Here is a 16,417-nt window from a genome sequence, read left to right as displayed (position 1 = left end):
TGAAACTGGATCTTCACTCTAGCCACTATTGATCCTGAGGTCTATTATATACAGTAATCACATGTGGGTACCTTTAACAAGTCGCGCTTATTGCAGTGTTTATTGAAGGAGGTTGGAATATTGCCTTAAAAGCCCTTTTCTTTAAATTGAAAAAGAACAGGACAGCGAGTACGAGAGTCAGTTCATCGATAAACATCTTTTCATCACCTACATTTCAATTATCGTACATGCATGGTCTGGTTGAATTACCAAAGGGACCACAGTCTAGCGCAGGAAAAAGCACAATGGTTTTGGCAGAATCTATATAATATTTTTGTCGAGTTGGTTCCACAATGTCATGCATCACTACGCCTGATTGTAGTTATTCTTGATTCAATAGAGTTGAATGTAACGCTGATTGGACTATGTTTTTCCTTTTTTCAAAGCAACACACCAGAGCTGCAAATTTGTAAAGCATTTGTAAAGTATGTATGGAGTCTATAAGGAACAGTCACTCATCAGTTACTATTTATTGATTATTTTCCTTGGAGCGTAGGTAGATGAACTGTATTGTAGTGGTAAGAAACATAATGAATGAAAGGCCAGTACTATCGCATAAAATCATGTGTATTCTGTTTTGAGCAGATGCATGAAAAAGACAGATCTAATGAGTATGTGAAAAAAGAAATGGTTCAAGATATATTCCATTTGTTATTGTATGACTTTCTGTGTACATTCGGGTTGTCAAAAGTATGGATTCCCAGATACTAATGCATCCTAAAACTAGTATTGAAACTAGATACTCGTTTCAACAAATCACAAATCACTAAACTGTACTTTTTTTAGTGACTACTGTTATTTTGTGTTGAAAATGACATTGCATTGTTGAAAAATTACATTGTTTTATCATTGCTATCGCTGTACTGAGTATCCAGCCTTTTTATTTTTATTTTGAAAATGCATTATCCTGACAGCATAGTGTACATTACTGCACGTGGATAGTCTGGTTTTGTCCTCACACTTGACTGCACTGAGCCTTTAAGAACAAGTTTAATGGATTATGTGGTTGCCGATGCAATCTGCAACAACACTTCCATAAGCCTCTACTAGAGCAGCATTTGCCTGATTTTGTGGGATGACAACAAACATGGTGTGAGATCCACTTTTCACTCTCTTTCAACATCAGAAGCCTCCAAGTAAGAATCAATCCAAACTCTATTATCATTGTCAAACCTCATATCACAATTAACAGATTATTTTATAGAGAGTTGTAAGTGTTCAAGCCCTTTCTTTTATTACCAGTGACATGTCATTTTTCTCTTGGTTCACTTTCACTTGTGTCTACACTTCTACTTCAAAGGTCAATGTCACTCTCTTAAGTAGAAACCACCTTAACCTCTCTACCTTCTTGACACTAATCTCAAATCTCACCTTTAGTTATATAACACTGCAGCCGTCCAGAGGAGCCAGTGGCATATTTAGTCATGTCCTGCTCTCGTCTGTACTGTAGTGCTCTCCCTCAGCACATGTGCTCATGGTAAAACTCAGCTGTAACTGACATGTGGGCCATAAGCTGCGCGTAGCCTGTGGCCAAAAGTACAGTGCATTGACGTAATGGTTGCACGATTATTTGTTTACAGTAGTGAGTTTTAATTCTTCTTTTGATTGAGTTTAACAGTTGAATGGTTCAGTTTGACACGCAGACAATATGGAACTTGCAGAATAACATGGTCACTAGGGATGCTATGTCATAAAACTTAAGTATTATGATTAATACGAGAAAAAAAACAAAAAACAAAAACCTTCACATTTTAGCTTATTAGAACTATTAACATGACCAAACAAATTCTTAGTTCACTTCTATTTGCCTTGTCTATTAGATTACTACAACTACATGACCAACTTTTGCAATAACATTCACAGACAGAAAAAAACACTTAATGCTAGTTCACTTTTTTAGTCCTTTTTTATTGTTTTAATATGAAAATTTAGGTAAAACTTTATTTTAATAATTGGTAATACGTACAGGATTTGGCATCGTTGCGTAGTCGTTTTGATTTTGAAAGTCAAATGAAAAAAAATCCGCCGTTCGCTAGCGTGATCTGAACTGTCCACTGGAGGAGCCGACTCTTTGTTGTGATGAGGTTTACAGCGAAAGTCAGCGGACGTTTCTTTTATCAAGTCATTTTAGATGAATACTGCGATTTAAAACGTGCAAATTATAACATTACAACAAGAACAATTTACCCTGGACTACTTCAGTACAGTAATCTGCGCCTTGGCTGGTGACACTTGCTTTATGTACTTCCAAAAGAGTCTATATTCAAATTGCATGTTGCTGATGAGGCATTATTGTGATATAATATTAGAGTGGAGCAGTGGTAGTAAAAGGTTTTTCCTCAGGTGATTTATACAGCGCTGTGTAAGCCATAGGCCAGGGCTGTGATAAATACTGCCTTGGCTCCTTCTAAAAAGAGCAGCCGTTCCCTCGCTGTGAAACAAGCCCTGCAAAGTGAAACATTGGTCGGGAGGAGGAAGACAGAAGAAAAGAGGGAATGAAAACTCTATTAGCTGCGTATGCTACTGGAATTCATCAGCGCTTGTCAAGACAGCTGGCCCGAACAAGCTATGAATTAGTTTTGAGTGTGTGTGCTAAAGAGAAGGGGACATTAATACTGCCTAATCAAGGGCTATGGTGGCATATTCCCCATGTTGCCTCTTGTCTGTTATTCCATACCCCACTGGAGCCCGAGAGGGGAGGGGCTAAACTAGGAAAAGTCAGCAATGTTCCCGGGTAGACGCAAAGGCGAATTGACAGTATGTTTTGTGGTTTCAGATCGTTGTCTCTCTGATGTAATACAATTCTTTTTCTTACCTTTTTCACAAAGACAGATGCAGCCATTTTCAAGCAACAAGTTTTGCAATTGTTTTTATATCAGTTTTATCAGGTCTGACTCATCCATCCTGGCACAGTTTCTCACAGTTTTGCCTGTAGCTTAGTTTCATAACTGTCCTTTTTCTGGGGGTTCGGGTTTTCAAAGTTTTATATAAAGCTCTTGTTGTAAAAAAAAAAAAGAAAAGAAAAAGCGTGTTTTACATAATTACATCTAATAATTTGGTAAGAGTGTGGTAATGAGTACATTTTAACTAGCCAATAAACACTTTTCTTCCAAATCCAGATGTTTGCCATAGCATCAGGAAGACAGTGTAAAAACTTAAAACATTACTGACCATTTTGACAGACTTAATAGATGAAAATGATGCTGAAAATGCTCAAAAAATAGAGTCCAGGACCGACAAAACACATAAATCGCATTACATCTGTGGAAAATTTGATTTGAACCCACTTTTGTAAGCTCTGAAGCTGAGGTTATATACATTTTCCATTCAGTAAGTCTTGTCATTCAATATTAGCGCTGTTACTTTAACTGGATTCAAGCCCATATGGAACTTTGTATACTTGCACTTAACAGTATGTGAAGTGCTTTAAATCAAGATGCTTTAAATGTTAGGAACACATGCACCCTTTTAAGAGGTTTTCAACAGCGCTGGTCAATCCTAACACCTACACTCTTATATGCCATTTCTGTTGCAGGGAAAGAAAAGATACTATTGCCACATTCTGTATCTGCCATGTTTGCTGTTATTCTGTTTGTCACAGTGAGCTGATAGAAGTTGCTAGGACAGTATTGTGAGGAGGAGGAGAATAGGATGGTATGGCAGTAGTAATGAGCAATATCGTGTTGTAGTTGTAGTAGCTGTTTCCATGATGCTGTGTGCTCCTTGTGAATGTTTGAACACAGTAGTAGCTCTTGGCAATCCAATGTTCTGACGAAAACAAGATCCAAGTAGGTGAACATCTCATCTCAGAGAAGGCACACAAGCAAATTAAGTGTGACCAAAAGCTTTAATTTAAAAGGCACAAGGATTACACTGTTTGATGAGCAGATTTGAGGATCCGGACAAGGGGAACAAAAAGAAGCACTTCTGGCCAGGCGTAATAATCTTTGAAAATGTTCTCTTAAACCCATCTTGCTATGACTTGTATTTTCAGCACACTTCAGCAGCCAGCATCCCCTGTCCCTAAGATTAAGGGCTTTTATCATGTATCCTCTCTGTGGGCCATGATTGCCGCTTGCTTTTTTTGTGCTTTTGACGACCACTACTACGCTCTTGTGTTCCTCAAAGTGGACTTTAATGGGTTTAGGAAATGTTACATCTTAGTGCACTTACAGACAAGTGTATTACCTCGGCTGAAGCACACGCTCTTAAACAAAGTTGTCTGATTTAATCCCTGGTGTGTTAGATAAGACCAACACTATTTTCATTTATATGATTTTCACTTATCACATTCCTCTTTTTCACAGACGTTCCATACGCCGAGTTTGGGAGATGAGGAGTTTGAGATCCCGCCCATCACACCTCCTCCTGAGACAGAGTCAGGCATGAGTCTATCAGAAGTGGTGTCTCCGTATCCGGGCATGTCCGAGCACTCACACCAGCACCGGGGGCATCTGCTGCCACAGTTCCCCCCACAGAGCCTGGAGCTGCCCTCCATCACCATCTCACGCAATGCAATGGACCAGGAAGGAGGACCGGGCAGCAATGGCCAATCTGTGGTAAGAGAAATGAAAACGGTACACTCCACAAGAAGATGATTATTCCTGCAATTATAATATATATACATAGACATATGTATACATATATATTTTATTTTTATTTTTTTTGAACTAGTCAATATTTAAAGGTGGTGGGGGGTCTGCCACCTGCCTGTGTCCAGATTTTATTGCTTTGCCTGGAATGTTCTGGCATTTTTTTAATTACAGGTCTTTTAATTACAAAAGAGTACACTCTCCACAGATCTGACATGTAACTTGACCTGGCAGTGTCACCTGATTGTCTCCAGGCAAGCAGACCCTCTCCCAGAGCAGTTACATTTCAATCTATTTTTATTACCACAAGCTTCAACCAAACAGACTTGCAAACATTTGAAACTCGAGTAGTTCTGTATCAGGTTTGAAAGAACAAAGTATTACTCAAAATCAATATTATAAACATGGCTATATAGTGTTTGTGACTTTTTATGTAACTTTCTTTTTGCTCATAAAAGCAGACAACTCTTCATGTTGTAGCAAAAGGAGAGAGTTTTTGGCCACTGCTTCTCAGTCTGCTTAGAAGCCAATAAACTGGCATTTGGAAAGCCAGAGATAACTGCATTTTCATGCTGCTAACTCATGCTTGTATTTTTGTGTCAACTTTTGGAGTTGATTTTATTGCCATGTTGAGTCCATAAGACCACATCAGTCAGAGGCATATTTACTATAGGTGATTCTTAGGAACATAATACCTTCCTCTGTGTCATAGTTGTACCTGCTGGACCTGCTGTTTTTGCAAAGTAAAAAATGTGGTTTCAAACTACTACTGCCGAACTGGTGCTTTTAGTGAACTATAATGTCACCTTCGCTGTTTTTAAGTGTGGACACATCTGGTCCGGCATCTGGCCTTGTTTAAAACACACAAGGTCTATGATCACATTGAGTAAATGTCACCAGATTATGTTACTTACTGTGAGGATTTTTAAAGCGTGCTTCAACCTGGCTCCACCTCATGTGTGTGGTTTGCATATGGTGTAGAGGTAACAAAATGCATTCATCTTGTATAGAGGAAAAGACAAGAGCATACACTGACTTGTAGCTACTCATTATTCATGCTTCTCCAGATTCAACTGCGAGCATAATCACTGACAATTATTTGGCTCTTAATTGGAGACACAATAATTTGAAACAATTATTTAAATACTGTTAAAGTTAAAGTGTAGCGGAAGACTAGCCTTATTATCATGTATTTGTTATGTTTTCTGATTCATATTTTAAAAGCCACTCTTAATTAGAAAAACTGGCTTTGCTCCAGGTTTAGTAGGGCAGAACAGTGCTCATGTTTTTTAGAACCAAAGTGTGTAAAATCTAAGTAAATGCACATACATAGACAAAATACTACACCAGCAATACACATTTTCTGAATATAATGTTTGAATCTTTGCCTGAAAATCGCTCTCAAATCCATTTTATCTCCCTTTTGTTCTAATTCTACATCAAACTCCACGGATGGCCAAACAAAGGAAAATAGTATTCACTCTGGTCATGTTGCTACAGTAGATTGTGAGATTGTTGTTGGAGTGTGGAAAGCCATTTTCAAATGCCACAATCGTAGAAGCATTGAGGAGGAAAAATTGAAATGTCACCGGCTGACTAGTTGTCTCATAGACCTATTACAAACATAGAAGGCTTCATTTAGGTGCAGAGAAATGAAAGCACACAAGCACGAGTGAAGGGAGTGAGTGGTATTGATGTAGAATAATCTTCAAAGCACAAATGGCACTACATTAAGAACTGTGTTGAAAGGAAACACATTTTAGCTCCTTTTCCCTGGAAGCAATGTTATATATTTATTTACATTCCATATGGTAAAGGGTTATAAACTTTTACAGCTCTTCCCCATGCTTCCCTGCTTCTGGCATGTAAAATAATTGCAGCTTTTAAAATATCTCCGCCGCAGTGTACAGTAAGTGAGCCCCAGAAGGCATGGCCCTAAAGAATTTTCATTTCATGGTCAGTTAAGCCCTCTACATCTGGAAGAAACGGAACCTCGGCACAATTACATTCCGGACTGTTCTCTCGACTTGCTGGAGGATTAGATTTGATTCTCAAACATTATTCCTCTTTAACACTATTTGCATGGCTCATGTGTCTGATTGTGCGGGGACTCTATTAAAAACCCAATGTGGTTTCTTTCTCTGCCTTGTCTTGTCTATTGTCGCCGTTGCACTCCTCACTGTTATCGGCCATCGCACGTTGTAGCACATGAAAGCTAGCGTTGCCCTTTCATTTCTCCCGCAAATGGGATTGATCCCCAAAAGTCGCACCTACAAAGCCATTGGAAATTCTATTCATCTGTAGATATATCTGAATGGGGAATACAAGTTCTAAATGAGATAAGTAACAGCACCGTTGTGGCTGCTTTCCATACCCGGTGACAGTGATTAACGCAGGCCCTGAGAGGGGTGTTTTGTCATTTTGTCAGCGCACTGATAAAGGAATGACAACCTTATATACATGATTACATTCTGGGTTATTTGTTATGGCTGCAGGGGCAAACAAATAAACCATGCACTATTGCAATTACATTTTTCATCAAGCCCCCGCGCTCATATTTTCCAAACACTTGTCCTTGTTTTTCTCAGTGTGCACTCATTCACTGCAGCAGAATATTTAGCGTGTTGTCCCTTATCACAAGCAAAATGAGAAATCCATCCGTTGCATATACCTGGGCTATTTTCAAAGCCTCCTTCCATGCCATTGCGTTGCCAAGTGTTCTGCTAATTCCTCTCGTAATGTTGGGCGTATGTCGGGCTAATTTGGCCACAGATGCTGCAGCGGCCCCTACAAAGAGAAATGCATTTTGTTTCGGCTGTTCTGTGCCTGGCAAGCCCTGAATCCGAAGTCATTATTTATTTAATCTGCTCTCCTAACAAGCTTCTGACTCTCATTTTTGTCTCGCAGCATGTGTCCTCCTGATTTGTGATTGACTCTCAATAGTGCCAAATAGTACTGGAGTTAGAGCTGCCAGTATTGCTTTATTCACAATTTCTTTTCGATTTTCTCCTGGCTGCACAGCGAGGGTCTGGGGTTCTATTTCAAAAAACACCTGGTGCCTTCGCTACATTTGAGGTTTTTGTGATAGCAGTAAGCATGAGATGGAACAGCTCATGCTTACTGTATTTCACAATTGGATTTGAAACCACTAACTACCTATAACATGGGAAATATATCTATAATGTGATGTGTTTTTAGAGCTAGATGTGATTAGCCTGTTAAGTCTCTTTACATTCACTGTTCTGTATTTAATAAAGATATTCGGGTTGGCTAACAGTGAGGATATGGACATGAGGAATTTAATGCACTACAACATGGCGCTACATAAAACTGCCCTACAATTCAATACCAGTCAGTAGTAGTAGTAGTAAATGTCGCTATAACCAGAATAACGCTGGCATAAATTTTCAGCTTTAGTGATCACTTTCATTTTGTCAGATTACTATTGTTCACAGTGGAAGAGTAAGAAGTGTGTAAGAAATAAAAAGGTATAACATTGTCATTGCACTACGTCACTTTTTTTTGGAGGAGGGTACACCACCGGTTTGTCTCCATGGAGTCAAACCGGAATAATCCACAGTATGGCATTAAACTTATCCACAGAGTTAAGCAGGTAACACTGCAAGGCCACATTACAGGTCAGCTCTGTGGAGAGGCATCTTCACTGACGGTAAGAATTCAACATATCCAAGGTATTTTTGAGCAATGCCAAACAAAATTCCAAACATCTATTGAATATATATTTGAATAGGAAATAGATTAGTTTAATGCTATATTGTGGGACATTCTAGACAACCCAATACATCTTCTTGGAGACAAACAGGTGGTATACATTGTGTTTGCAGTTATTTCTAGTCACAGCAAATCAGAATGTGTATAATTACTGAATTAACTTAGTAGAGTTGTGTATTTTTACTAGGCTGCCTCTACTCTTCTCCAGTGTCTCTCCCTCCTCGTCTTGGCTCAGGCTCACTGCTTATGAAGACATGTCGGTAATGCAACACTTTGTGCCTTGTACCAGCTCAAGCAGTGGGTGAAAAGCCATTTGGAGTTTTGCAGTGCACATGATTTGATATGCCTTGATAGTGCGTTGATGTGTGGGAAATATAATACCATAAGTTTGGCTGGTCAAAGGCTCTCCCCAGTCAAATGGAAAGGGTGGGTGCTCTTGCAGAAAGCATGTTTTTCTACACTTGCCTCTTATCTCCCTCCCAAGCCACGACGCACTGAGTTGAGTTGTACATCAATTTAAGAGAGTGGATTTTTTTTCCCCCTCTCCTGTTCTTTTTTATTCTTTCCCCGGACAAGCAGCTATTGTGACATATTGGGTCAGTCAGAAATGAAAGATATTCATGCAGGCATGCAATACTTGTAATGAAGTCTCAGTCTGACCTTCTGCATGATTGATTCTGTAATTTACTTTTCTCAGACAGCTCGCACAATGGAATGATGTCATGTCAGACCACTTTTAAATACCCATAATGCACTGCTAGGAATAGTAGAAGGGGTCACTGGTTTTACACAGGGACCAAGAAGACAGAATGTAGAGACCAGATTTGTTTTGAAATCAGGGTTAGAGGTTGGAGGAGTGTGTATGACTTAGACAGGGTAGAGGAAAGAAAAAAACAATTTATCTTTGTGCTATTATAGCTTTCACAATTCCATTTTTCTCATTTGGCTTAAGCACAGACTTCCTGAAAATGGAAGAGAAGAAAAAAAATAAAATGGTGTACGCTTTTGGATGGCAAGTAAAGGAATATGTGCAGGGTGCTGATAAACTATCTTTAATAGGAATGACCTTTCATGCTGGCGAAAGTTACTGGGGGATTCATCCTAATAATTACCATATAGATGATTTTACCCCTCTCCTGCCATGGAACATTTCCAAGAGCTCTGGCATTGATTGAATGGAAATTGAACTTGTTAACATTCTTTTCAGCCTGTTACAGCTTAGTACACAGAGCAGCAGCGTTCATATAAATTCTCCTTAAATTCTGATTTCCAATATCTTTAAAAACACGCAGAAGCAGGGCCTGTTTTCATTGACATTGGTGTTGAGATGTTTATCGGCACGCACAGTGAATGTATAATATGTTTTACACCCGGCTGCTGTGTGTTTTTAGAGGAGGGATTTTTTCACACATTATCGGTACCAGAAAATTTGTATGAAGTGGTTGCAATGATAAGTACACTAGTGGCAACATACAAAACATGCAATTTTTAAAGGAGCTGTACAATTTTTACTGTCTTAAAAGCGTGGAAACAGAGCTAGTTCATTTTAAAGGATTTGCAGTGGTCCAACTTAATTCCTCACTTACCCTGAGCATCCCAGTTATTCACAATGATGAGTTTATAGGCGCTTTTCACTACTCTTAGAAACCAGAGGGCGTTTTGCTGCGATGGTAAAGCTACAGCTAATTACATGCAGACAGAATGCAGCAGACGTATTTTGACCTCAAGAGCTGGTTATACAATCTATCCATAATGGAGCAAGGCAAATGTTGCTCAGATCCATGGGAAAAATCTGAAACAGGGTTTTTACGTCCACACAAATGATTATAGTTGTACCTGGTTGAGGAGGAAGACACATCTGGCCAATGCACACTTGAGATAAAGACTTGTTTCCAGATTTATGATGACTATCAAAATTTCTACTGAGATTTGTGCCAGGACCGCTGACAATACAGCAATCAAAATGCAAATGAGCTGGAGGCAAGATATTCGTAAACACTTCTACACTCACAATCAGCTGTTTTTCTTTTAGCACAATTTACCTTTTTGGATCTTTCCATTGGTTAAGTTCACAGATCCATTAAATGCAAATGTCTTATTCATTTAAATTAGCGGCCATTTTTTATCCCACCTGCAAATCAATGGCGCGCGGTGAATGAAGACATCTAGCGTTCATTTATATGATTATATCTCTGGTTTTTAACTCCAGTCATCAATGGCACCATCCGAGAGGCCCATTTAGGAGGAAATCACCATATTCCAAAACAAATGATACGACGGGCCATTGCTCCAAGTCAAATGCCATCATTGGAATTGAACAAAAGCGTTATTATACAGATGGCCAGTGCTAATGAGCTCAGCGTGTATGTCTTTGATGTTCACAGCCAGTCCAAAGCCAAAATAGCTAGACGCATTTTTGTTCCTGGTAATAAAAACAGCAATAACACTTGGAAGATTGCGAGTTGCACATATGGAAATTGGACATTTTTTTTACTGTTATGAGAAAACTCTTTGATATTTTGATAACATTATATCGCACATGTAAATATAAATCACTTCTGCTCACTTGGTAGATTGCATTGAGAGAGAATTGCATTGTAGATCTAATATGTTCGCGTTGTTGAAAAGGTGTTACAATATAGTTTCGGAAGATAGGTATTCATAAGGTTCTTTCAATAAAGCCAGGTGTGTGGGTTTTATGATGTGTTGTTGATGTTGGAGATTGCGTCGCTGCCTTTGTCTGAATGCCAGATGGATGTACCTGGGGAGAACAAATCACCTTTTTCTATGCGTTCCCCCCCTTACCGCACAGCCCCGGTCCATGTCGGATCTGCTCTCTGATCAGTCTTCTCTTAGGGAAGCTGGCAAATCTAATGTTTATCCGATAGATACAATCAATGCAAGCACACCGTCTTGATTTTTCATAAGAGTAGATGAGTAGTTTACTAAGATAGGTTATTATTACATCATTATCTAACTTATGTAGGGAAAGCTTGGACAATGAGTTATGCCTCTGAGTGTCTTAGTAACATCTAGCTGAACACTATCTTAGGTGATCGCCAACTACTAGAATATAAGTTAAAGCCTTATAAGGGAAAACAGGCTAACAATATTCTGTTTTTCTTTAGATTTGGTTTTCACTTTATTATACCAGTCTTGGACCAAAGTGTGAAAAATGCAAAACATGGCTACTTTATCATCACTCCTAGACAGAAGCAGTTCATCCAAAGTTGTGTGATCTTCCATTTACGATTTTATGGGCCAAATCCGTTACAGAACGCTCATTGCTGTTTTCACAATATTGACAAGCTTAGTTGTGTTTGAACAGTTAAATTACCATGCCAAAAATATTTGCTATATCTGATGATGGCCTCAAGCACTACATAGTCACAGTCAAATATCCATATTTGACAAATAGTCTCACGTGATGTAGAAAATGCATTTGTTGGGTCATATAAGCAAGTGTAAGCGTTGCACTGGAGCAGTCTACATACACTGTTGCACACGTTGTTATTCAGTGTTGATAGTTTCTATTCTCAGATATAGTAAAAATCAGTGTTGCATTTTATCAGATGAGAATGTTAGAGAGAACTTGTGCCATACATAGTTACTGGTATAGGACTCACATACTGATTTTCTAACCAACTTTGTCTTAGATCCATTGCTGTTTGGTTGTATGGCATCTTCACTTGCATTTCGATCTCCCTCTTGAAAACAAAAATAGTGTGTCACATTTACATAATTTAAAGTTTATAAATGGAAAGCCAATGCAGGCTTATGAAACACTGTTCCTCACTTGTGGAGATAATTTATCATGTTCTGTAATAGAGCCAGTAAGGACCAGGGACAAGGTGACATGTGATCTGCCATATAACAATCCACAGCCTCCAATGACCCCATTTTCACTGTGGTAAAAAGATACCGCTTCTTACAGCAGGGTGTCATAGAGCACGCAGAGACCATTCAAGACTACAAGACCTCTCTGCCAGTGTTAATACATAACAGCAGGCATTTATAACATACAACATCACGCTGATCTGGTACCACGGGTACTCTATTACTAACAGTTTTATCTCTATCGCTCCACAGAATGTTGGACCAGGCCATATGCGGCAGTACCATCCTAACCCGGCCATGGTGATGAAGTCTATAATCAACATGCACAGTCCCAATGGCATGATGCAGAGGAATCAGCTTTCTACCATTAACCAGTCGCAGATTAACGGACAGCTGAGTCTAAATATGGGAGGACACAACATCGCCCACACATCCCCCTCACCGCCCGCCAGTAAGTCCGCTACGCCCTCTCCTTCCAGCTCTATCAATGAAGATGATCAAGATGACACCACCAGGGTAAGATAAACAACAGTAACGAAAATTATTCATCTCTTTTGAATTATATTGTCTAACAACTTATTGTACTGTACTTTTATTGTAGATGATTGGAGAGAAGAGACCAGCACCAGTAGATCCTTCAAAAAAGCCCAAGACTCCCAAAAAGAAGAAAAAGAAGGATCCTAACGAACCTCAGAAGCCAGTGTCAGCGTATGCCCTTTTCTTCAGAGACACTCAGGCAGCCATCAAAGGTCAGAACCCCAATGCAACTTTCGGAGAGGTGTCCAAGATTGTTGCTTCCATGTGGGACGGCCTTGGAGAGGAGCAGAAGCAGGTACATTTCAAACCATTCCATGTATTGAAACACTTTAAAACACTTAGATACTATAAAATGTAGAAGTGTGCAATAAATGTCTTAACATGAATATCCTTGACTATTCCAGGTTTACAAAAGCAAAACTGAAGCAGCCAAGAAGGAATATTTAAAGGCCCTTGCAGCATACCGAGCCAGCCTTGTTTCCAAGGTGACAAATATTTTCATCTTCTTTTCACATGAAAAATGTGTTAATTTGACACAAAAGTTGGTTTCATTACTTCAAATCCTCTGTGCTGCACTATTGTGTGAGAAGGTGTGAAAGAGATTTGTACTCTCTGTAACAAGTGTTAATGTAATCGTAAGACAGTGTACATAAAGAAGTGTTGTTTTGACACAGGCTGCAGCAGAGTCAGCAGAGGCACAGACAATCCGCACGGTGCAGCAGACTCTGGCCTCCACCAGCCTGTCCCCGGGAATGGTACTTCCCTCTCCACTCAACCAACACCCCTCCATGCCCTCCGCCTCTCAGGCTCTTCAACAGGCCATCCCTCGGGCCATCGCCCCCAAACCCCTTCAGATGAGACTAGGGGGCAGTCAGATCGTCACCTCCGTCACAGTGTCCCACCAGAACATGAGTCCTGGGATGCCGCCACAGATGCTGGGTCAGATGGGGGCAGGAGGGGGTATGGTCGGGGGGCAGTCTTCGGCCGTGTCCCAGATGAGCCCTCCCATGCAGATGCATCCTCAGCAGATGCACCAGCAGCAGATCCAGCAGCAGATGCAGCAGCAGCACTTCCAGCACCACCTCCAGCAGCAGCTGCAGCAGCAGCACCAGCAGCACCTGCACCACCAGCAGAGCCTGCACCACCCAAACCACTTCCACCATCAACAGCAACTCCAGCACCTGCAGCATCAGGCACAGTGTACCCCTCACTCACCTCCACATCACTCCCCCAGCACCCCGCACTCCGCCCCCATCGGCAGCCCCCAACCTGCACCACAACAACAAGCGCACCCCTCCCAAATCCAAGCCCATGCCCAGGTCCTGTCCCAGGTCAGCATCTACTGAGCCCAAAGGAACCACTGGACCACAAAGAGAATAAAAGCATCACTCCATGTTGCTTTTCCACGTTGCACTTAAGAAGTGTGTAAAAGAGTCAGAATGTTATACAAAGAACCTGTTTATTGTTCAGGACTATAGACTGTATATAGCTGGAGCCAACCATCCACTTTCTGGATGGGATGTCTCAAGGTATCCAAATTATGTTTATAGAGCTGTCTGAAAGACACATTTGTTACATAAAGTCTACACAAAAAGCCATATCACAAAATTATAATGGAGTGTAGAGTCCATTTTAGTCATGTCATATAAGGCTCTCTGACACATGCTCCAGTTGGTCAGATAAACATGTCTATATACAGACTATGTTCTGGGTGGAAATGCACTCGTGTACAGGGGGTAACTAGCTGGGTTTGTCTATAAAATAGGCTGAACTATGACTCCAGTCTGTCGGGGCATTGCCTGGCAGTTGTTTGTGAGGTCTTTGAGTCAGTGGACTCCAAACTGACTGGGCACTCAATATGTTGAAAGACGTGTGTCTTTCACTGTTTTATTTAACAATAAAGCTTTATTTATGAGGCCAGAGTTGACAGTCAAGCAGGCTGGCGGACATTTTGAATGCCACAAAAGGATTTTAACGGCTCGGCTGTGGACTGAATGACTTGCTGGAAACCAGTAAATCACTCGTCGCTCTGTGGCCAAACACTGGCCAGTGTATACCAAGACTTTCACTTCTCCAATCTGTCACTTTTATTCATTACATTCATGCATTTGGTCATCAGAGGCATGAGACAATGTGTTCAAACTATCAAGGTTTAAAAGGCCGTGGTATTTGAGCATGTTTCAATCATGTCACAGTGTGGCCCTGGCTGAACACAAAAGAGTAACAGAAGGAAAAAAAGCTTTGAGAAACTGAAAGGACTGAGACAGAAGCTCCATGAATCATTGATGTCATCACATCCTCAAATGTAGCTGTAATCTGCTGTACATGTTGTATGTGGCGAGTCCACTGTACCCGGAGAGGATTCACCTGCAGTGGAGAACTGGCAACCCAAACCTTTCTTCTTGAGATGTTTAATTAAATTATGTTTTATTTTGTGTACAAAGGGGATATTTTGTGCTAAATACAAAATTCAGGATCAAGGCAAGAACCTTAGTGGTGGATGTATTTTTACTGCTCCTTGATACCACAGTTGTTTTAAAAGAACTTAGCAGAGCCAGTTTGCTGCACTGCCAAAGCCCATTCACAGGGCGTTGGAGGTATTTTTGCCAGCTGTACAAAAGTCCCTTAAATGAAGTTGTACATTGTTCATATCACCTGATGTAAAGTTTGAATATGTGATGCTTTAATGAAAACATTGTTAACGACCTGTGGATTGCTATATCACATAGTGCATTTCTGCTCTTTTATACTTTTTTATGAGTTACAATAGAAGCAAGTCATTTTGTTTGTAATTTGCTTACAGACCTACTGCTTTGGAAAACTGTGCATAGAATAAAAGGATATTGTTATGAACTTGGACATGTTCTTTTTTCAGCTCACAATAGGAACAGTAATTTAATGTTTAATGATTTGTGCTCAGCCATGAAGACTTATCCAGAGACATTCCATCACTAATATGATAGTAGCCATAATTTTGTATGAAGTATTATATATTTCTTTGTGTCTCTGTTCAAAATTAAATCACAATCACAACTATTTTTTGTATGGTGTTTTCTGTTCTATTTACTTTCTCTTCACTCATTAAAAATGAATGTACAAAAATAACATTACATGAGGATATGAGAGCTAGTATGGCTGTTGTAGCTTAAATCGCTGCTTTTGATGGAAGCTTGACAAAATACACAATGCACTGGATATTTGGCAAAGTGGCCATTTTGTTCAATAGAGATCAGGAGCAAACATCACAAACTATTAGCTAAATAGATCATCTTGGTGGGCTGGTTGTCAAAAAGATGTGCAATGGATAACACTGATAAATGCAGCTAATACACTGTGTCAGAATACATCTAAGTTAAAGACCAATTTAGTAGTAGTATTTGAGTCATTTAAATATTAAAATGTCCATTGGTTTAGTATTACACTAACATGTAAACAGAACCCCAGATGATGACATAAACCTTGAGTTGTTATAATGTTATGGGTGAACACTATGCATCCATTCTCCATCGTGAAAACTCTTGAATATTTTTGTTCCCTGGGTGTTTGATTGGACTATCACTTTGAGTAAAACAATGTTAATACTGGATAAGGGTGGAATGTAACTGGCACTTGTCTCAATAACAGTCTCACACACGGGTGCACTGGATTCTGCCTCCTTTTTACTATCTTCCAGATCACTT

At 39.9% G+C, this 16,417-nt stretch overlaps 1 protein-coding gene across 1 annotated transcript in view; it reads left to right on the top strand.

The window, feature by feature from the left end:
* The window catches only part of tox3 (TOX high mobility group box family member 3), a 45,106-nt gene extending 29,341 nt beyond the window's left edge, over nt 1-15,765 (top strand). The window contains exons 3-7 of the mRNA XM_033990236.2: nt 4,347-4,598; nt 12,453-12,716; nt 12,802-13,032; nt 13,142-13,222; nt 13,412-15,765. Coding sequence (XP_033846127.1) covers nt 4,347-4,598; nt 12,453-12,716; nt 12,802-13,032; nt 13,142-13,222; nt 13,412-14,083 — 1,500 coding nt within the window. The 3' untranslated portion in view covers nt 14,084-15,765. The remainder of the gene's footprint in view (nt 1-4,346; nt 4,599-12,452; nt 12,717-12,801; nt 13,033-13,141; nt 13,223-13,411) is intronic.
* Nucleotides 15,766-16,417: the final 652 nt, after the last annotated feature.

The sequence above is a fragment of the Periophthalmus magnuspinnatus genome, chromosome 3, assembly GCF_009829125.3.
Source record: "Periophthalmus magnuspinnatus isolate fPerMag1 chromosome 3, fPerMag1.2.pri, whole genome shotgun sequence".
Taxonomy (NCBI): Eukaryota; Metazoa; Chordata; class Actinopteri; order Gobiiformes; family Gobiidae; genus Periophthalmus; species Periophthalmus magnuspinnatus.
This window is presented reverse-complemented; position numbering and strand designations above follow the sequence as displayed.